General features: G+C 41.3%; 2 protein-coding genes across 2 annotated transcripts in view; one reads left to right on the forward strand and one right to left on the reverse strand.

Annotated features, from left to right (window-relative positions):
- Positions 1 to 8,695: 8,695 nt before the first annotated feature.
- On the forward strand, positions 8,696 to 10,368 carry TTLL2 (tubulin tyrosine ligase like 2). The gene has a single exon (XM_085315434.1). It carries the CDS (start codon positions 8,710 to 8,712, stop codon positions 10,366 to 10,368), a length of 1,659 nt encoding a protein of 552 aa, XP_085171560.1. The 5' UTR covers positions 8,696 to 8,709.
- Positions 10,369 to 16,904: 6,536 nt separating this feature from the next.
- LOC146589923 (uncharacterized) overlaps positions 16,905 to 23,191 on the reverse strand; it is a 44,505-nt gene continuing 38,218 nt past the window's right edge. The window contains exons 17-21 of the mRNA XM_085315424.1: positions 21,717 to 21,821; positions 19,480 to 19,620; positions 18,709 to 18,793; positions 18,234 to 18,354; positions 16,905 to 17,094 (exon numbers count right to left, since the gene is read on the reverse strand). Coding sequence (XP_085171550.1) covers positions 16,905 to 17,094; positions 18,234 to 18,354; positions 18,709 to 18,793; positions 19,480 to 19,620; positions 21,717 to 21,821 — 642 coding nt within the window. The remainder of the gene's footprint in view (positions 17,095 to 18,233; positions 18,355 to 18,708; positions 18,794 to 19,479; positions 19,621 to 21,716; positions 21,822 to 23,191) is intronic.

Here is a 23,191-nt window from a genome sequence, read left to right on the forward strand (position 1 = left end):
CTTCATCCTTTCATACAGATAACCAACTCAATTTTGTCTCTTTTTTAACTAATAAAATCCTAATAAAGACTTTTAAAATCCTTACGTTTTTGTATCTGTGGATCAGAAATGGCAAACTAGTTTTAGAACCAAACATGAAAAGCACACAAGCAACATCAGAAGAAGACAGCAACTAGGATTGCTGAGCCGTTTACAGAGAACACACACCATAGTATGGAATCACTACTTATAAAGATTTGTATTGTTCTCATCCTGCATTTTTAACACTTACTGTATATAACATCGTGGAATGGACTGGCTGTATCTACAGATTGTATCCAAACATCATAAAATCCACTAACTGAGGAATCCACCACTTGTTTTAGTTCATCAGAAAACAATGTTTTTGCTGATGTTGTCCCTTCCCTCTTTCTCTTTTGGTTTTCCTGCTTCAAATGGTTCCTTAATCACTTCAATCAGCCTTTCTCCAAAATACATGCTTTCCATATCACCAAATCCTTAAAGTCATAATGACCTTTCCCACCTATGGGTATAGATATTTTAGAAGTAAGCAGTCAGAGCATCTGCCTGTGGCCCCAGTCATGAATAGGATGCAGGTAACAGTGCAAGTCATACAGTGAGAAGGAGAAAAGAGAGAATGGCCAACACTAAACTACCTCTTTGAGACCTGTATGAGCCTAACATTAGCTCTTCATATAGAATTCCTCCCACCTTATCTGAAGTTCTGTTTATTTTTAATCATTTTATATCATTGTAAGATCTAGATTGTTGTGGCTTTATTGCAAGGAAGAGAGTGCTTTTGTGAAGTTACTGAACAGCATCCCAACACCTTGAAGAGAAAGCAGTGTACAAATATTRTGATCATTACTGGTAATGACACCATAATCATATCCTCTGCATGAGGCAGACAATGCAAGAGAAACTAAAGACAAATGCTGTTTGTCTGCAAGATTAGTGTCTGTTCTGGAAATAAACTACAGTGCTAGTTATGTTGCTGCATTCAGTGAAGTTAATGTTTGAAACTAATTGATTGAAGTTATCAACAGGAGAATAAGTCCTTCTCTGGTATGACAACATGATAGAAATCAATAATACAATTCATGTGGGGAAAAAAAACCCAAAATGTTATGGATTTTCAGTAACAGTACCTTTCATACTACTTTCCCATTCCTCTGACTYTGTTTTGCCCAAGCATCAGGACTCCTCCACAAAGTTCATCCATGTTGCTGCATGGCTTTTTGGTTCTTTTCTGTGTCTCATGCAATTAAGCAGAGTTCATTAAATCCTGGAGAAAAGAAGAAAAATGCAAGCGAGCTCCATCTCAGACCCACCTTTCTCACRTGCCTTTGTCCTGTCAGCTCAAAGTCATGCCATTAATCCCCCTGTYAAAAATACAAGTGACAAAACTATTGTGGCCACAGAATCCTAAGGYCTCCCAGATGTCCAGAGATTACAGATGGATTTGCTAGACTGCTGCTGATGGTCATCCTATCATGCTTCCATTTGATACAGAAATTTATTTTTTTCATCTTGATAACTGACAATGAAATACATCTCCATATCCTCCTCATGTTTTCTTTTTTACATATCAATATTTTCAACAGCATCTAAGCAAAAGAGGATTTGAATTTCAGGATCAACATCAATGAAAATCTGATCRGTGCAAATGCAATCATATCTTGTCTACTCTTAGCAGCCCAACACAGAAAGCAGAATCTCATCACATTAGATGCTACACAGTCTCAAAGCAAAAAGATGGTCCCTCCATCAGAGGACACACAACTTGATTTCACTGCATAGAATCACTCAGTATCTGCAAAAACAGACAGACAGCCRATGAGCAACAAAGTTGTTGACTTAAAAAAAAATGGCTATGAGCAGTTCCTCTTCTTCCATGTTTTATGCAGCAAGTTGAGCTCTAGCCATGTAAAGAAATAAATCTAGTGTCTGAGAAACAGTAATATTTTTCCCTGCTGCAAAGATCATCACTTAACATCATTTTTAACAGGCTGGCTTCCAGTTTCATGCTAAGTTTGTTTTCCTCATAAAGCACTGCCTTATGTGTTTTCCTTAAAAGGAGATCTGGTCCTTCTCCATCACAAGCCTCCAGTCATATGAAGACCACTTCAAGTGGTGAATTCCTCTGAAGTCCAATTTGACCTGCACACACAACCGTTAATGCCTCACCTTTGTTTCAGTGCATGTGGTTTTAATATCCTTCAACTCATGTATATTTGTACATGTGCAACTTTGCATCTGAAATGCAGCAGGTTTTCCCACGCTATCTAAATGCCCAGCAGTCAAACTTTTCTCTTTCCTCCTTAACTGCATTATGCTTCTTGTGCCTAAGATGTATTTATAGCAAAACTGAGCAACAGTATCCCAGAAGTCTGCTATTCACTCCACAGTTTCCAGCTGAAACTGTGAGGAGCTACCAAGGAGCAAGGAAAACATCTTCTGACCTTGGAGAGATTCTCAGCACCACTAAGACAGAGTCAACACAGGAGAGATGACCTTGTGGCCCTAGAAGTGGTTTAGAAAGTTGCTTTCCACTCTTGACTTTGTCACATAATTTTATTGTAGTCAGTTTCCCAACTACAAAATAAGGGGAAGAATCGACTCTTCCATCCCACAGGTGGTGTAAGGAAAAGCTCAATTAYTTTGCTAATGGAAGCCATAGATACACATGGGGATACAGTGAACATGTTTATTCCTCAGATAGGGTRAGGAAAAAGATGCCTGTCTGTCTTAGACACCACTAAAACTGAAATTGCCATTTAGAACATCATTGTGCATGAATAGTTAACAGCTATAAAATTTTTGTGATTTTTGTTTACTGTAAAGTCTATAGGGATTTTGCAGCATAGTGTTTCAACACAACATAAGGCAAAAGTCAAGCTAGAAACACCTCTTTACTAAAAATGCAAGAAAGGAAATCCTSGTTGAGGTCACCACAGTGCGAGGCCACACAGGTTTCATGGCCAAGCCAGGCTCCATGAGCCATGCTGTAGTTGAGTGGGCAGCAAGCAGCGCATGTGCTGCTGTGCTGAGCCCTGGACCAGCAGCAGGGTGCAGTTAGACTCATCCTTCTCTACCTCATGTTTCACTACTGCACAACTTATGATCAAGGCCACAGCAACAACCAGGTCCACAGKGAAACAAAAGCTGTTATCAGCCCAACTCTGACTCTGTGAAGCACATCCGATAGCAGCACTAGCAATCTCAGTGGATGCGAGCTTTGGGGTCTGGTCGTAGCAAGACAAATCCATGTGYCTAAAGCCTTCAAGAGCTATAAGCCTGGCAACAGGCAATAAGCCTGGTAATGCTTATCTCCAAAACGAATTGTGCCCATTGAAATCCTCACTCACAAACTGTACTTCCCWAAAGGCGCGTGAGGAGTGTCAAGCGTTTCAGCACGAGAACTCAGTACGTGAGGGACCTCAGCGGGGAGGGACCTCCTGTGCCGGGGTTGGGAAAGGCCTTGGGAAAGGACAGCGGAGCCATTTCTTCAGAGACTCGCACACCAACATCTCTTCAGGAAGCGGGTTTTAGGTAGCCTGGGAAGTATGGCATTCATTGGAAACACAAGGTGGTCAGATCGGGGCAATCAATCCTGAAACATTAAGCAGTTGCTCTGAGCAAGCGTGTAAAACCACTGGGTTTCGGGGCAGCAGCCAAAGGCCTGAACAGCTGGAGGGTCTTGGACTGCAGGTGTGAGACCAGCGAGGCCTCTAACAGCCCTCAGGATGCCCAGGCTCTGTGTGTCAGTGCCCCACAGGCTGCCCTGAGCGCTGTGCAGGACAGGCTCCGTCCTGCCCCACGGGCTGCCCTGGGCACTGTGCAGGACAGGCTCTGTCCTGCCCCATGAGCTGCCCTGGGCACCGTGCAGGACAGGCTCTGTCCTGCCCCATGAGCTGCCCTGAGCACCATGCAGGACAGGCTCTGTCCTGCCCCACAGGCTGCCCTGGGCACTGTGCAGGACAGGCTCCGTCCTGCCCCACGGGCTGCCCTGGGCACCGTGCAGGACAGGCTCTGTCCCAGCCTGCAGCCATTGACAGGGTTTTTCCCTTCTGGGCTGCCTGAAGGCTCATTTTCACAGTGCAGCAGGGGTAAAGAGGGTTAAAAAACCCCAAAGCAGCCCCAGCTCCCACCAGGGCAGCAGGGGGGCAGCCGGAGTTATCGCCCTGTGCCTAAAGCCCCGCGCGACGCCACAGAAGCCCCGCGGTGGGGCCGAGCCGCCTTTATTCGCCCCCCTCTGCCAGGGAAGCGCCGCACACCTCAGCCCCCCGCCGCAGGGCGAAGGGGCCCCACGGCCACGACGCCCAAGCACCGCGGCCCAGCCGAGCCGCCCGCCACCGCCGCTGCCGCTCTCCGCCTCTGCGCGGGCCCCAACGGCGGTTTCCCGTCGCTAAGCAACCGCCGGCCAGGAGACCCTCAGCCCCTGGCCGCCCGCCGCCGCCAGGCAGGCGCCGCGGGGAGGTACGTGCGCCCCTCGGCGGTGCCCCGCGGCGGGCCGGGGCATGGACGGAGGGCGGCCTCACGGCGGGGGCAAGGCGCCGCCGCCCTCCAACGTACGCCGCCGCCGCGGTTTTAAAATGGCAACGGGCGCTAACGCACACTCGGTACGTACCGGTCCGCTCCCTTAGCAAAGCTGCTTTACCGCAACACRGCTAACGCGCTGCTGATACTAATGCTGCTGCTGGCAGATTTGGTGCGACCAAAGCGCCAGCATTTAAACAAAATGAGTTAAATGAAATTAAATCAGCAGGCGGGCCACATTCCGGATCCGCGTCACGGTCCGTGGCCGTGACGGATTAAACGCTTAGTGCGACTGGCTACCGATCGGTCTGTTTGGGTTAATTTTGTAATCGTATTCCACACGGACACAGCCGACAGGCTGTTTGGACGCTTGACTGTCAAGGACCGTGTTGCCGAAGACGGCGGCAGCCTCGCAGAACTGCCGCAGACGCGCGTGGCCCTGCCCGAGGAAGCCACGGGGAAGCGGCCCCCAAGCACCCCCGTGTCCCTTGCGCGGCGGGTGGGAGACCGGGCTGCCRCCGCCGGGTCAGCGTTGCTGCAGGGCTGCGTGGAGCCGCGAGAGACGCACGGCGGCGCCCCTTTATTTTTATTTTAGGGGAACATCATCRTTTCTGGATGTCAGTCGGCGGCCGTCATGGGTAGATGTTAAACTTGAGTGCAGTCAGATTTGTGCGTTGCAAAGGAGCGCCTGCAAATGCRCAGCTGGATCTCTGAATTACTCAAGAAGTGACTGACGAGAAAGCCCTGTGGGACACGGGCTTCATTTCACTGAATGAAGAGACGAGTGTTCATCCAGGCATACATTTACACAGAGTGAAGTGAGCGAAATTTTTTGTTCAGACCAATGACTAATCCAAAGTTGTCTTTTGCTAATTGCACTTCAGTTAGGAATTGCTTATATGTGATATGACTTCTTCAAAAGCAAGCAGGTGTCCTTTGTTAGTGAAAATGTTTTATTATTTTCTTTGTATCTCATAATTACCAGGGAATTTGAAGCTGACTTCTGTTATATCCAGCGTTGTTGAGCCAGTTTCCTGCAAACTACTCCCTGAATCCCAGAGGTATGAAAGACGTTCCGCTGACACAAACAAAACACCGACGAAGGCTGCATGGTTCAGCCATTACTAACAGCTTAATTTATGATTACCTAGTGCAGACCATGGTGGCACAGTTTACCATGCCCCTGGATTCCCATGCAACTGTGCCTTTCACTGAAACACTGTTAGTAGCAATGTTGCGTGGTGTAGAAAACTCAAATTTAGCTGTAGTCTGTGAGTTGATTCATCCGGATGCTTATTATGGCTACTTCAATTACATCCTTCTTTCTTTTTTTATTTTTTTTCTAATTTAATAATCTTTGCCTAAGGATTTGAATCAGGTACTAAAAAAAATGTTTAGCTGTTGTACATTTTAGTTTTTCATTTTATCATGTTTTTACAAAGTGCTGTTTAGCAAGCAGGCATGAAAGAGAAGTTCTAGGAAAGGAAGCAGAAACAAAATAAAACATTTCTGAGGACCACCACATAAGCYTGTGCAAGCTTAGAAACAAGCCAATAGTTTGCTGCAATCTGAAAAGATGCATTGACTGCAAAATATGCAGCAAGACTACTTTTCTCTTTGTAGTATTGAGTAAATCCTCTGTTACATCATGGCTACATTTCGGTACTTACTCATCATGTCTTTATCCCATTCCCTACAAATCCCTCACCCAAGGAAAAGTTTCATTAAGACAAATTCAACCGCAATCTGTGCAGGAGGGGCCTGGAGGGATTCTCTGATCTCTAAGGGGTTTCAAAGAAATAATCACAGTGGAAGTTATATCTTGCTCAATTCCACCATTAGCTTAAACCTGAGGTGAAAAGGTATTTTAAGTCTAGTGGTATATTAATATATTAATACACGTTACTAAAATGACTTCAGAATACAAAAATCATCATATACAGACATACAAATTTTGGCCATAGTCTCTACTCCTGACCAAGGCCCAAAGTCCCTTTCCAGGAGACTCCCATCATTCCTCACACAGCCTGGGACAAAGCTGGCTTCAAAACCTTTCCTTTTTCAGGTGCTGATTCCCTTACTACAGGATGCAAGATGGTCCCTGCAGGGCCTTTTTCCCTTCATGTTACATGCTTCTGACACCAGTTCCCTGCTTCCCTGCCTGCCTGAAATATTCCCTGGACCCCCCTCTGCAGCCCCACTCCTATCAAGCTTCTGTTGAGACTCTCCTGGTTTTGGTCTCAGTGTTGTACTGATGAGGACCCCCTTCCCATCCCCATTCACACCACTGTGTGAAGAGCTCTGTAACTGCTTTGCAGTTACCCTGAAGAGCCAGTTAGCAGCAGCAGATTGCAGCAGACAGCCAAGGCACAGTTACATCACGCAAGAGGGTCCCCGCTTGTCAGAGTGAGGAGAGGAACAGGTTTTCATCCTGCAAGAGTTTTTGCATTATTTTTCACATCTGAATGAAATAATGTTTTGTGAATAAAAAAGCTTTTGAATTACGTTAACTAACATTTTGAACATGGTAAAACATTTCATTTCATATTTGAACTTCTAGTTTTAAAACTATATTAGCCTAATTTTAAACATAAAATCTTCCTGAACCAGAGGTCTCAAGTCTGGCTTTTAAAAAAATGAAAGTGAGATAATCTGATTATTTCAAAACAAATAAAATTCAAATCAGAAAAAAAAGCTGGCAAAGATTACTTTTTCTCTGAGGAAGAAAGCTTTCCATTTCAACAAATCGTAAGTTTTTACAGAAAAAAATCACCCCCAGCCAGTTCATCCGCATATTTCATTGAATGCTTCCAAGTTTGATGTCTGCCCTTGGTTTCCATAGCAGTTTGGAAGGCAGGGGCTACACATTCTGGAATTTAAAACTCCAGGGTGATGATTCTTAACTTGAAAAGAAAGAAGAGGAATTTTAGTTTGATAATATATGAGCAGGACTTGGCTAGTCTTATCTAGGATATGTTCCACCTATTTTRTATTTCTATTGTTTGCTATTTTCTATGAGTAGGGTTTAGAGCTTGTCCCTGGAGTGGAGTTTTCTTCTTTGGAGGAGGGAGAGGTAGGTCTGTTAATACTGTGTCAGGCTGGTGCAGAGCACTAATACTCTTCTTTCATCCAAAACACTTTCCTCTCCAGATGCAGAGTTTAATCCTTAGGGAACAGTTTTGTAGGATTTCAGAAAAGAAAAAAAGAGAGACAGCAACACTCTCTAGTTTACAGGTCCATTGAATATTTCCCCCCTGTGCCATCAACCAGTATCATGCACAGGGTTTTTAGTTTTAGCCTTGTGTATTTTGAACTAGCTGGGGAGAGAGGAACACGCTTCATGAACAGTCTATGTGAAAATTGCTATGCCCAAAAGAACTCAAAGTGTATTTCTCACCCATAAGAATAGACAGGAACCATCACCAGCTTCCACTGTACATCCTGCGAAATGCTATTTCATTCAGAGTCTACATATATTTCTATAAAATATTATTTTCATGAGAGGGAAATTAGGAGAGAAGAATGTGCCCAGCTCCTCAGGAACTGGGGAAGATTTCAGTGGAAGAATAACAGGAGTATCAACTAGTTTAATTAGCAGATGTCAGAGGAAGAAAATGATTCATTGATTTGAACTCAGTGAAAGTTTTCCTACAGTCTGCCATTAGTTTTGAATCAGGCCTTATAATCTCAACCAAGAGAGATTGCTCAGGGCCAGGCAACTCGATAAATGAGTAAAGTGTCTCAGCACTGTAGCAGTGCAAAGCAAGTCTTGTTAGGGAAAGTTATGTCCAATGGACTGAAGGTAGTTGCGGGGGGGGGGGGGGGGGGGGGGGGGGAGAAGTATCGATGAATTACAAAAGCCTTGGGGCAAGTACTGCTGCAATAGGCTACCTTAAAGAAAAAGTAAATAAAGCAAGTATGGAGACATACAAGTTTGCAGCAATCAATGTTTTGTGTTGCCTTACAGTTATATGAAATAAATGCCCTTTTACACATCTTTAGTAAACAGTCTTTGAATCGATTTCTCATTCACAGACTTGAGAAGCACAGGGATGAGATGTTTTAATACACTGAGACTGGCAGGCATTAAGAATACAATGAGGGTGATGACTGCTAGCACAACCTCTGGCTTCCTGGTGATTCTTTTCCTTTTCAGCTGGTAAGATCTAAATGATGGCAGATGATCATGGTGCAAGAGAGATCTTGAAGCCTTTGGTGTTCCGTCTCCATGAAAATGTCCCTGAAATAGTCCGTGAGGTTTTGCTGGAACGTGGCTGGACTGAATTTGACCAAAAAGAGCAAGATGACACAGACTGGAACTTGTACTGGCGGAACTCACCTTTCCGTATGACAGACTACTGCAGCATTAAACCATGGCAGAGACTTAATCACTACCCAGAAGCTGTCAGGATCACCAGAAAAGACTATCTGGCAAGGCATCTGAAACGTATGAAAGGAGCATATGGATCCGCTCTATATGAATTTAGTCCAGTGGCCTTCATCATGCCCAATGACTACGTCAAATTTATGGCAGAATATAGCAAAGAGAAACAGTCACTGGATAGAAGACCTAGCTACTGGATTTGCAAGCCTGTGGATCTCTCCCGTGGAAGGGGAATACTCATTTTCCAAGACATTAAAGACTTCGTATATGACTGTACAGTCATTGTGCAGAAGTATATTAGCAACCCTTTGCTCATTTCAGGGTATAAATTGGATCTCCGCCTCTATGTTTGTGTCACGAGTTTTTGTCCCCTCACTATTTACACTTACGAAGAAGGATTGGTGAGGTTTGCCACTGAAAAGTTTGACCTCAGTTCTTTGGACAATGTATATTCTCACCTAACAAACACTAGCATCAACAAATATGGAGCTTCATATAAAAAATATAAAGAAGGGATTGGCTGTGGCTGCAAATGGACATTCAGCAAATTTCGTTCCTACCTTCGAATTTATGGGGTGGATGACCTGCTCCTCTGGAATAAGATCAACAACATTGTGATGCTGACCCTGCTTGCTGTAACTCCCTTACCAGCAGCTTCCAATTGCTTTGAGCTCTTTGGCTTTGACATCCTGATTGATGACAAATTCAAGCCATGGCTTTTAGAAGTCAACTACAATCCAGCCTTGTGTTTAGACTGTTCCACTGATGCCACTGTGAAAAGAAAACTTCTTCATGATGTTGTGGAACTGCTGAACTACAAGCAGATTGATGCTCTCAGGCAAAACCCAGCAGCTGGGACGAAAGCTGGTAGAACACGTGTGCCTTTAAGCACACCTGGCGAAAGTGCACTGCAGGAGGCCCCTGACTTACTCACCTACCAAGGAGAGGCTGAATGCACTGCTGCTTCCTCAGTGCAGTCTGCTGTGCAGGCTGCAAAAGGATCAATTCATAAGGTGGTCACTCAGACTAAGAAAACTGCCAGAGGACATCCAAGGAAGACACTGACTTCCCAGCTACGGGAAAGGATGAACATGCCAAAAACATCCTCCCAAGCAAGAGATGAAGCAAAAAGCAGACAAATCCCAGGAGCTGTGCATTATCCACACCAGTTCGTCCAGCCCAGCCGCTGGTTACCCACACCTGATTTCTGGAACTGCAAATTAACCAYACTCCCCTATTTTCTCTCTGATAAAGACCAGAGGCCTATCCCCCGGGTAGGAAATTTTGTCCTTATTTTTCCTTTTAATGAAGCTGCACTTCAAGCTTCCAGGGATGGGGCAGATGTAAAGAGCATCATACAGGAAATAAACAAGTTAGTGAACAAACAGTTACCATCGAAACAGCAGAAGACAAAGAAAAGAGTAGACTACTTAGCTTTTGTGTAACATCATGGTGTTAACTGCTAGACATATCATAAATGACATGTTGAGCTGAAAGGTGCACTGAAATTGTATCAGAAACAGAGATATCTTAAGACATACACAATTTAGAAATTGATCTTGTAATTTAGCAATTACCACGAGAGATTATTTTTAAATAGACCACACCAAATACCTCTTTAAACTAATTCTTCTAATTTTTAAAATCTCAAAATAAAAATGGAGAATTGTTGTTCTCAAAAGATTCTCAAAAACATCAATCTTTGTTTATTATTCTTCTATTAATTTCAAACTTTGATCTCAGAGATCTTTGCTTCTTTTCTTTTCCTGACTAAGGGGGCTTTATGACTTGAAGAAGCTGGTCAGTTTGCACTCCAGAGCATTAAATATGTGCTCAATTTACAAAAGTGCAAGCGATGTGAATGGTTATAAAGCTATCACGTTATTGAAGAATCCTGTGAGCTTCCTGACATGACTTTCCACAGATTAATTTTGCACTGTATGAAAAAATACCATCAAATAAAAACCTTTCATTTTATCACCAGTAAGATTCTGTGGAAATTCTTATGAAAGGTAATTAAGAAAAAATCTATACACTGTTCCAGTTTGTTTCTCAAATAAACTCTTAATAAAGAAGGCCTTGTAGGTCGCATGAGTAAGAAAAATACATTAATTAATTTTTCCAAGCTAACAGAGAAATTTGATATTGGACGGAGAATATAAACTGCTAGATCACAGTCAGAACACCACATCAGACCTCTCTCTCACTGCCTCTGCATTAGCCATTTGATGGGTGCAGCACTTAGGCAGCTTTGTTTTGCTTGCAGTAAAACTTCCGCAATGATAAATTGTGCATGGAAAAAACCACTAAACCAAAGTATTTCCAAAATACTATCCTTCCCTTGAACATCTCTGGTGCCCCCAGCTGTCTGAATGGAAGTAACTCTGGAAGTCACAGTGAATTTTGGAAGTCACAGTAAATTTGACTCAAAACTGAGGTTAAATACTGGCTGTCGTGTCCTTCATCTAATGCCTGGAAAACCTGTGGAAAGAAGAGAACTGAAGCTTCCCCACTGTGTTCCATCTCCCTGAAGGAGTCATAAAAGTTTGTTCACTATGTGCCCTCCAGGACAAAAATCATAGAGCTCTTTTCCAAAGTAGGCACTTAAACTACAGTTCAAGTAAATACACAGCCACACCTGTTTGGATTATTACTGCTTCTACAACTAATCAACTATAACTGGTAGAGTCATTACTGCTTATGATAAYTGATGCATGGTGCACTTCACCATTGCTTTTGCAGCAAGAGAAAATACAGGAGATAAGATGTGAGAATCTGCCTCTGAAAAAATGACCAGTAATATACGTTGTAATTAGTACTGAAAGGACTCCTCTAATTGTAACATACCTGACATGGCTCTTGTCATTCATCTAGGTATCTGTCTCCTCTTTCTCAAACCAAAGTAATTTCTGCCACTTGTTTCAATAAACCCATTGCTTTTATACTATAAAATATTACTTGAAAAAAATGCCCTGGTAAGACTAATGGCCAGAAGCTAGAGGGCAAAAGCACCGTGAAATCCTTAGTAGTCTTGCCCTCCAATCGGTCGTTCTTTGTTATGCTGTAGCTTTACTACATTACAGCTTTAAAAAGTTATGCTTAAATCTGGCTTGCCACCGTATACGGACAGCATTCAGACAATGGACAATTCTGTATTTCTTTTCATGGGGCCCTCATTCACCAAGGTCAGTATTCCAAGGCTTTTCTTGAAAAAACAGCAACAAAAGTTAAAAAAACCTCTTGTCTGAATACTACCCTCAGTACTGTGTCCTGGCAAAATTAGTAAGAACTTAAAGAGTACTTTTTTTCCTGCCATCTTTTCTGTAAGAGTCTTTCAATGTTTTGTTGGTTAAACAAAAAAGCTTTGTTGGACAAAAAAGCTTTTCTTCTTCACACGCATGTGAGAAGCAGCATTAGGAAAGGTATAGTTCCCTTACAGTTCCAATGGGTTGTGAGGAGGCAGAGATTTTAATTCTTGTTTTAAATTAGGCAGTGACTTAAGCAGCAGGCTTGCATCTCTTTAAGGAGTTTCTTATCCTCTGGGTTATTCAGAGGTAAGTTGTTCTTGTTCCTTCAGCAAAAATTCCCCTAGAAACTAATAATACTCAGTGATATCTCATCAAAAAAAATTAGTAGAATCCCACAAAAACAGATTTGGTTTAAACAAAAGCAAGTATTTCACACACACACACACACACAAAAAAAAAATCTGAACAGCATTGCTGGAAAAGTGTTTGTGGTATTTCCTTTCAAAGACCTACCTGCAAAAATCTATGTGACTGCAATGACTGCAATGTACACTGCAGTGGCATGAACCAATGGAGGGAATGTCTCCCAAGCAATTTAGAAGGGGAGAATGTAATTGTTTAACTGTTAGTTGAGAATTTAAATAAGAAATATCCCATTCATTTTTGATTGCTCCATATATCCCATTTTTACCTTTGGTGTAATTCAAAGTGATATCTTTGACCTAGAAAGTGTTACAGCACATCTTTTAGACCGAATTGTGAGAAGCAGCCTCTTTTTTCATACGTCAGAGAGTACACTTCGCTACAAAATCTAGTATCACCCTACGCACACTGGCAAGGGCAGCAGTCACAAAACAATTACTACGCTTTTGCCGATGTTAGCAAATGCAAACCCAGACAAGCCAAGCAGCGAACGCCAGCGTAAGCAGACCACGTAAGCACACTGTGAGCAGCGTGTCCTAATTCCAGCTCATTCAAACATTTCTCAGAGCAAGGGTGTAACCAGTGAAATGTATAGAAAAGGGCTTTATAATTCCTGATGCCCTTTACACCACACAGGCAACTGACAGCAGGAGCACATGAATAAAGCAAAAATATCTGCTCACTGAGCTTTACAAATATTTTTCAAACACTAATTAGAGCTGAGTAGTTTGTCACTCAAGTCACTGAAGATGTTCAAGATGTTATTTCCTTCATATAAATGCTACAGGCTGGGTTCAAAATAGTTTTTGTGGCTAGCCCTCAGCAGTGTAATTTGCTTCATATTTAGGGCGAAACATGCTATTTGGAAGTTGGCCAAAAGCAGATGGAAAATGGTATTTTGTTGGATATTTTACAGGGATAAGTGAACTATTTTATGGCCTTTTCTGTAACAATATTAAAAGTGTGTTTATTAGATTTCAGTAAGTGCCAGTCAGACAGGAGGTGTTCCACTGATAAATATATTTACCTGAAGGCATTTCTCTGCAAATGATTGGGACCAATATATAAGTTTGATTTATTGTTTGTATGTGCCACACATATTTAGTTGCATCATAGGCACAGTTTTACGGAATAAGCCTAGATKTTCACTACAGTTTGCTATTCGAAGATATTCCAAAAGACTGCRTTTGCACTATAAAATTTGCAAGCAGGTTACAGATTAAAGTTTCAGACGGGTTTCTAGAATTCTGTATGCACTTGCCTTTCTAAAACACACTACCCACGTACTGCACRTCTGGGGGCTCTGCATATTTCCACAGGTCTTGAACCTGCCCCTTTGATTTCTCCCATGAAAGTTTTCCTATTAATTTTCCAGAAAGCAGAATCAGGTTCATACCTATGTGCTATCATCATGCCCATGTAAGCAGATTAAGCAAGGTGTATGCACATGTGAGTCAGGTGTTTGCACACATGCATGTCTGCATGCACACAGTTCCAGGATCTGAGGTACTTACACATATCCCCTACGTGTTACAATTATGCAGGAGTGTTGCAGAACATGAATGCTTCCTGCARCCACAAGGAGACCTGAGAGTGCCTAATGATACTAAGGAGCAAGCAAAATACAAACAAGATTATCCCCTTATTTAATTTACAATCAGAAGAAATTATACAGATAGATTGCTGAATGGTAAACCATRGTTTAAGGCTAAAAGTTGCAAACAAAACTTGTCTGTTTTCTCCAGTACTGTAGAAAAAATGGTGTTCCTTTGGAAAACGTTAGTATCACGTTTATTTTCCCAGCCAAACTGAAAATGGATCTTCACATTCACTTTTGTTGTGATGATTAATTGAGAAAAACCTTAGATTTGTTTCAGTCAGCATTGAACTGAAATTCATAGTAAAAAAAATAAGGAAAAGAATGATCTCTCAGAATTCTTTAGAGCTGCCTTTTAAAAAGCACATAAAGTGTACTAAATATCTCAGTAGTGAAAAATACAGGTTTATTAATAGTTTCTTTGTTATACAGGTGTAAAGGAAAACCAGTGCAATTATATTATCACACCAGCTGACATCAAATTGCATGGATGTTTAGATCATAATTAAATTCATAGACTGCAGCATGTGTATGTTCAGTATTAATAACACTTCTTGCTCTATTAAGTCTATAACCTCCAAAGATGTTCTGTAATTTGAATGTTGATTTGTTGGTAGTCTAACCCACAGGAAACAGAACACAAGAGCGAGCAATTCCATAGTCTTGCAGTTATTTTGCATTTAGGGGTGAGAAAAAGCTAAAGCAGCATGCTCTGGAAGTGTGTTTGCTGCAATAGGAATTTGAAGGCCACGAGGAGATAATTGGTCTTCTCAGTCACTGGGCAGGTAATGAGTTGAGCTCTACATGGGAAATGCTTCAGTGCTTTAGAAAAATTCAAGACAGATGATGGACAGACAGTCTATGGGGAAGGCAGCTGAAAGCAGCATCTGATAAATGATTAATTCCCCTAGGTACAAACTGCAATCCAAAGAGCCTTGAAGTGGGAGAAATTCACTGACCAGAAATATTTCTACAGTACCAGAAGAATAAAGGCAGTATAGAGAAGGTTAATTCAAAAGCAAAGTGAGACAGAGGAGGTCAGAAAAAAGACTGCTGGGGGGAAAAGGAAGGGTTGTTTCATCTGCAATAATGACCAGGATGGAATAAACATTATCTTTTTACTTCAAATGCAATAGACTATCAGATTACAAACACAGAAACACAGAATAATTTCGGTTGAAAGGGACTCCCAGATGCCATTCAGTACAAACCCTCACTCAAAACAGGTCTAATTAGATCAGATCACCGAGAGTTGTGTCYAGTCAAGTCCAAGGATCCAAGTCCTTAAACACCTCCAAGGATGAAGATTCCACAACCTTTCAGGGTAGCCTTTTCCAGTATTTGACCACCCTCCTGGTAAAATCTTTTCTTTCACTATATCTAGTCGGATTATTTCATGTTCCAMAAGTTCAGTTCTACAAGCTCTCCAAAATAGCTTGGTCTTGAAGGTGTCATGCAACTTAGTATCCAAATTAYCAAAGCATTCCTCTGCTTAACCTCTCTGAGGAAATAAACTCAGGTCTTCTGATTCTGGAGGGAGTGATGGATGCACTGAACCATTCAGCAAAACAGTAGTGCCCCTGGCAATATAATGGAAAGAGTTTCTAAGTTTCTAAGTACTTTGGGGGCCTATTCCAATGCTTGATCCTGCAAACAAATTCTGAAAGCTGCAGTCATTTAATTTGAAAGAGAGATGATGAACAATACATATTTCTCTAAACTAGATGATGCTGGTTCAGATCCTCTTCTGAGATCAGTCTGTTCACCTCTGCTCAAGWGTCAGCAGCGCTCTCACCAGAGAATGATATGACCCAAGAAAACCTTGGCTCCCTTCAACCTTGAGAATCTGCATTTACATTAAAGATTGCATTGTATTTTCAACTGATGAACTGGACCACCATGCAGAACAACAATGGTAAAACTTCACATTGATTAGTTATCTTTTTCTCCAAAGAATCCCAAGCACTTTATAGATTTGAGGTTCTTAAGTCATACTCCTTAATTACTACCACTTTTGTAACCAACTAGCACAAAAACAAAAAGGGAAAATGTATCATGGAACAAACACTTTGATGAGAAGTACCACAGGTATTTTAATGTTGCACAGAGAGGGCATGACTATTTCTCTAGAATCTCACTCAAGAATTATTTCATTCAGGTAGAAAGTAAAGGGTCCTTACTCCAAAGTAAGCACCAGTCACCGAATCAAGGTAAATTTTAACCCTTATCTATCCATTCATTTTCACAAGGCTTAAATCTTCCTTGTCGATTTTGACCCYATGCTCTAAAGCAAGCTAGGCAAAATAACATTACCCTCAGCTTTCTAGTCCTTCCTTTTACTCCATAACTCCAGCACAAAGAGATAAGAATCCTCCATCCACTCAGCTGTCTATATATATACGTATATATGTGTGTGTATATATATATATATATATATATATATATTTTTGTGGCATATTATGTTAATTTGTAAATGTAGAGAACACAGTTTATTCTAAGTTTTATCCTTAATTTATTTCAACAGAAGCGGTAGTTTTCACTGTCACACAAATTCCAATCTGAATTATTTCAAGGAACAGAAAAACATCAGGGATGTAAGGAAAGATCAATATTAACAGCTATATATGTCCGAGGGGTGGATATATTAAATCCTACAGAGATTTAATACTGGGTTGAGCCACTTACGTACAGTGCTGCCCTTCACAGGGAGGAATCACCTCTTATCTAGAATGATATTGCCCTCCTCATCTTTGATTCGAATCCGTCCAGAAGCATACTTGGTTTCCTGTCTGCCGTTGGAGTAGGCAGTCTTTACAGTGCCATCTGGGTACTCTCGCCTCTTAAACTGCGCAGTGTGGATCTCCTTCTGACCATTACTGAATACCATTATTTTATCTCCATTCCTGAAAGCRAAGCAAAGCAATCAGAAGATCCAGATATACACAGCAATATAGCACTGCCCAAGACAAATATACTTTATGAGGGGTACTGTAATAACACAGTAGACACCTGGAGGTGTCATCASGAACATCACCCCTCCTTGGACTGCCTCCAGAGTGGTCAGCCTTTAAGAGTGATGAAGATGAGATACGGGACAAGCACAGAAAAAGCCACAAGACAAAGACAGCACAGGCACCCTAGCTCCTTCACAATGAATCTTTCTTGTGAGGTATGGGTTTAGGATAGGATAATAACCTATGTGCAACCAACATTTCCTTTTACAAAGAGGATAAAACTAGGTCAGAAGATACATACACCTCTGCCAGGGGAAAGCTCTGTCTGTTATTAATCTATCTCACTGATCTATCTAATATGATACAGTAAAAGTGAAAAATAATGTCATCCAGAAGCTTTCTCAGACTGTAATTCACCTCAGAATTTTACATGCAATGGCATTACAGATCAGATCCCACAATATGGGAGCATGACAGATTCTTCAGTATAATACCTAACTGTGGCAGGATCTGYAGATCCTGCAGAATTCTTCATGCAGGGACCACAAGGCATTTTGCAAGCAGGAAATCTATTTTTGCAACAAYGTCATTCCTAAGCCAGCAAGGGATATGCGTAAGTAAGTTTTAGTTTTAATCATTAGTTTTAATTTTACACAGAGGAATAAAGAGATAAYATTTAAAATGTCTTGCCCAAGATCAGAAAGTGAGCCAAAAAGCTACGAATAAGCTCAGAAGTTCGTATCCTTGGTCCTTCAGTGCTTGCACTGTTAATACACACAACTGTTTCTCCTGTGTCTTGCAAGTCACACAGCAAACTGGGCCTGATGCACAAAACAAGTGTGAAGTTACGTGAAACTGAACTATAGGAACATTTCACAGTCACTTYGCCTGTGATAAATTATAGTCTATGATTTAAGAAGTCAAAAATTTTCAGTGCCTCGTAATAGCAAAACCCTAGTCATCTTCCAAATCCTTTCTCATTTCATCCTAAAATTTCTCAGTCATACAGAATCCAACCATATTGTAAATGTCAGAATCATTGTACCTTTGTCCGAAGCCCAGTTCCTGCCATTTAACATAAGACTTACTTTTCTACTTTTACTACTGTACCATCCGGGAAAAAAGTTTCCTCAAGTCCACCACTATAGAGGCATTTCACTGTCTGATCTGGGAATATAATTTCTTGTGTGCCATCAGGATGATGTTTTTCTGTGGGAAACAAGACATACAAAGTCTGTTGATATTTTTTTTCACATTGCTTTCACAGAGCTAGAATTTGGGGGGACACAGTAGTAAGGATGGAAATGATATCCAATAGATTGCTAAAGAAATTAAAGAATCAAATAATCAGATGACCAGAAATATAAGCAATGCATTCACACTTCATTGTTATCTTTGCTTTGTAAGATGAATCTGAGCATGAGTCATACTRGAAGTCAAATATAAATAAAATGCAAATCAACAAGGAAAAAAAACACAATATGCTAGAGTCAGAATCAGACAATATTTTCAGAATAATAACTCTCCTGCACATACAGTTCACATTCATGAGCTCTTGCATACCTATCTGATTATTAGGGAACTGCAGCACCTCCAGGCCATTTGGATAAGCAGTGTGGGTTGTCTGTGCATCTGCATAATAAYAAATCTGAAAGGAGAGTGAAGCATTTCCAGCTTGTTCACAATGTTTGCATAAGTAGTTTCTACTATAAAAATGTGCTTAAAAATAAGCCATCTCAGAAAAGTCATTTCAAGGTTATTTTCTGTATCTGCCATCTATAGAAGTAGCTATGTTCGCATTTCTWTTTGTAACTCTTAATCACTCCACTCCTTATGGATGTGTCTAGGTTTTGCTACTTTCCTCTTGATAAAGTGCAACAGAATAGTCCACTCACGGAGGCGATCTTCCCACCTCTTTGCTCTAGCTCCCACCCATGCACCATTAATTTAAAATATATGCACTCTCATCAGACTCACTAACGTCCACTCTAGCTCACATTATTAATTGTTTATATATACATAATACCTACAGAGAAGAACCCTCTGTGCTATCTACCATGTAAATGTGTAACAGTCAGTTCTTGCTTCAGATAGCTGCCCTTGCCCTTTGTCTATTTTCGGTCTCCTTCTCTGTGGTTAGGCAACTACCCTGTTGTTCCTTCCAGCCTCTTTCCATTCTTGTCCTTGTAGACAGAGCAGCCTCCCTTTTCGGGTTTATTAAATCAACACCYTTCCTAATCCATTTCTCCCAGAAATGATAGATCAACACAAATGGTAGGACCTTACAGGACAAATCACTTAATTTTCCTAAAAGAAAAAGCAAACGTTACACACCACTCTCTGATCTGGCATGATCTTCTTTACATCTCCATTGAAAAAGCTAACCACTGTCATCCTTTTATCAGCACTGATCTCTTTTTTGGTACCATCGTGGAAAGTAATGATTCGACGTCCATCAGCAAACACCTCTTCCACCTTCAAACACATAAAGCATCCAACACAAATGAAGACAAATCAAGTCAAAGCAGACTCATCACACAGCAACATCTGAAACCATAGGGAAATGAGTAAAACCACACATCTTTTTTTTTCTGTTAAACACAACCTGTGGCAATAGTGAAGCCATTCAGTTTATTACTTGACTGATATCAGTTAGTTACCATCTGCACTCATTTCATATATGCTGGTATGATTCCACCCAAGTCACCCAAGAGGCCCAGATTCTGTATTATGCAAACCAAAATGACTGAATTTGATGTATTAACATTGATTGCTGCATGTGGCCACATTTAATTCTAAGGTACTGAATGACCTTGCTGCCTTGCATTACCTGGAATAAAATGGTTGTTAATGTATGTCAGCAATCTCCTGCAAAACTAGTCAAGACTTCTTAACAAGACAACAGGTGATAACAATGCCATCAGTATGCCCTTCTACAACCAATATATTGGTCAAACAGACTTCTCACCTAGCACATCCTCTGGTTAATCAATTTTCCTGGAATCACTCTGGCAGCTAGTTCTGTCTAGCATATATCAAATCCCATAATTCATTTGGTGAAATCCAAAGAAGAATACAACCACAAGGGCTATATAACTTTGCTATATGGTTTCAGCATTATCACACATTCCACAAGAAGGAAACATCTCCCAGCAGAACAATAAGGAATAAATATACTGGGGCAAATCAAACCCCATCAATCCCTCTCTTGAGTCACACAAAAAAGTCCAGCCTACCACTCAATTTTATGAGTAAAATCCAGTGGTAAAATATTAAGAGTGCACTTTTTTCATAATTGTTTTTCTTTCAAGGATCAGAACAACAGTTGCTGAATTTACTACTCCTGCAAGAAGGAACTGTGATTTGTAGAAGCATTCACAAAGCCCATCTCAGTATCAACTATAAAAGAATTGGCATCTCAAATCAGTATCCCCTGAACAACTGTTGTATCACAAAACATGTTTCTATGACAAACCACCAATAAGTGTCATTAATCAACACCTGCACTGGCAGGGTGAGAAGAGAAGCCCAGAACTGTGTAAACAGAGAAACTAAACTACTGTCTTAGCTTCATCTACCTAAAAACCTTACCTGAGCTGACAACCGTGATTAGGCAGAGAATTCCCTCAGTCAGCATCAGAAAAGGCTTTAACAGGGTAAGCCTGCTTGGAGAAGTGTAGCTGAAGAGACATCTAAGACTGACATCAGATCTGAACTACATGATCAGTGATGGTGTTGGGARGAGTGCTTCTCTATCAGCAGCGAAGCTAGTGTGAGGTCACTTGGTCGCATTGCTGACAATCCTTCCCAATATCAACGCACCAGATTTGCGATGCATAATCTCATCTACACAATCAGCCTTTCAAGATCATTTCTGAGGTGCCATGCAGGAACATGTTGCCCAGTTTGGTGGGAAGGAACATGGGCACAAAGGGAAGCCAACAGGAATTGCTCGTCCTCTCCTCCCAGTGGCCAGGACAGCTGAAGTGGGGGAAAGCCAGCTGCCAAGCTGAGCTCTGGTCCTAAGGACGATGGGCAGCTGGAAGCAATTTGTAGGAAGCAGCTGGGAAATCTTCGGGGATTTTGACAGGTGGTTTGAGCAAACTGGACTAGGCTGCATTTAGCACAGAGCCTCTGACATTACTCCAGGTGTACTCAACTGCACGTAAGGAAAGACTTCTCCCACAAGTGGTGTGTAGGTGGCACTGTTACTGACATTATATTCACATCCAAGGAAAGAAAGAAAAAGTCTTTTATCTTGCACTGTCACCATCACTRCCCCACTAGCATATTTTCATCTCTAAACAGTATCATTCCTCCCATCTCACAAATGAGGTAGCTGAAACAAAAAGGACCTGRTGAAAATCATTGAGCAAATCAGGTCAGAGATAAGAGAATTTGGTTACTGGACTGCCAGCCCTTCACCTACTTCATAGTTGAGCTCCTTTGTAAAGAAAAGACACTTCATTTGAGAAATAATTCTTGGTGACTCCTTGAAGCARTGATTCCCATCTATACTGCAGAACYATTAACAATCTCTTCAAGTYCTTTTCTTTCCTAATTTCYCTTACCTTTCCATTGCGATGCTCTATTTTTTCCTGCACATCTTCCTCACTTTTTCTTCTTTCTTYGTGTAACAGTGACCTTCTAGATAATATTGATTTTGGAGGCAATAACTATGAAAATATCACAGTCAGAGTTATATAAACAGAAAAGTTTTTAAAATATTTTCATTAACTTTAATCAACTATGCAAAAAAGTGTTTATCTGAACACACACACACACACACACACAGACAAAAACTGTCTTTCTTTGAAGTATTACCTTGCATTTGCAATAGATTTTGATAATCTGCTAGTCAGAACTACGAGTGTTTCATACACTCCTGTATGTTCATTTTGCAAAACAAAAAATAAAATACAGAGAGTCCAAAAATCTAGGGAAAGAGTGCATTCTGAGAAACTGCTCTGTAAGAAGTGACACGAATAAAAAGAAGAAAGAACAAAATTATCTGTGAACACTGGGTCACTGATTTGCAGAGGAAGGTACCTGCATTAGCTGGCTCCTCTCTTCTGAAACAAATGACATGATTCTTAAGTGCAGGTAATGCCAACTGTGTAACTAAGGGTTAATCAGGAGGCTACAGGCATCCTGTTCACTGTTACAGTGAGTGCTCTTTGTATTGTCTGGGTAAGGGAAAGCAGCCTTATGTTAATTGATATTCCAGCCGTTATTTGCTTGGAAAAGAGTCAGGCAGGAGAGCATCCAGCACAATTATTAACTAATGTTAATTACAGTCCGAGGACCTGGTGTATTTTGAATTGTGGGATCCAATGGAACAGTGAATTCTTCTCCCTGCAGGGCAATCGTGTTCTTAGTAAAAAGATGTAACCTGTGACTGAAGTACCCAGATCCACCCCTGAAGCACTGTGTCCRCTGCACAGCACTCTCGCAAAGCGTTTGCCAGCAGAATGCCCTCTCTCATCTTAGCATTCTCGCTGTGGCGTTTTTCCACAGTGGCCTCCCTTCCCTCTAAGGATAAAATCCTGCAGTTTTCAAYTTCCTTTCCAATCCAGACTTCCTGTACACAAGCCAAGACAGTTTGAGATTTCTCTGGTGCTGTTGCCTAAGCAKCCAAATACCTCCCAAGGACTGAGTGTGCTTTTTCAGTAGATCCTCCAGAGCACGTTAGCAATGTCAGGCAACAGATTGAAAAGCCACACATTGGGGAACTCCAAAGCCAGCAGTAGCACCTAAACACTGGCAAAAAAAATCAGATTTGGTCTGTCTTGCTTCAGGTTTCCATTGAAGATAGGTACAAATCTTATGGATAGAATAAACCCTCTCCCTTCTTAATAATAATATATGTAATTTCATTAAAAAATAACTAMGTTTTTTCAGATTATGACCTGCTATTAGTCTCAGAAATAAAGCTTCTAAGTTTTATAGTGGCCAGGAAAGAAGTGTGAATGCAAGATTTTCTTTTTCCCCCAATGTGTTTCATTTCGTTTCACAGACAGAAGGAAGACAGTTGCTGATCAATACG

Source organism: Rhea americana, unplaced genomic scaffold (assembly GCF_003343005.1).
Source record: "Rhea americana isolate MKP2758 unplaced genomic scaffold, rheAme1 scaffold_43, whole genome shotgun sequence".
Classification (NCBI taxonomy): Eukaryota; Metazoa; Chordata; class Aves; order Rheiformes; family Rheidae; genus Rhea; species Rhea americana.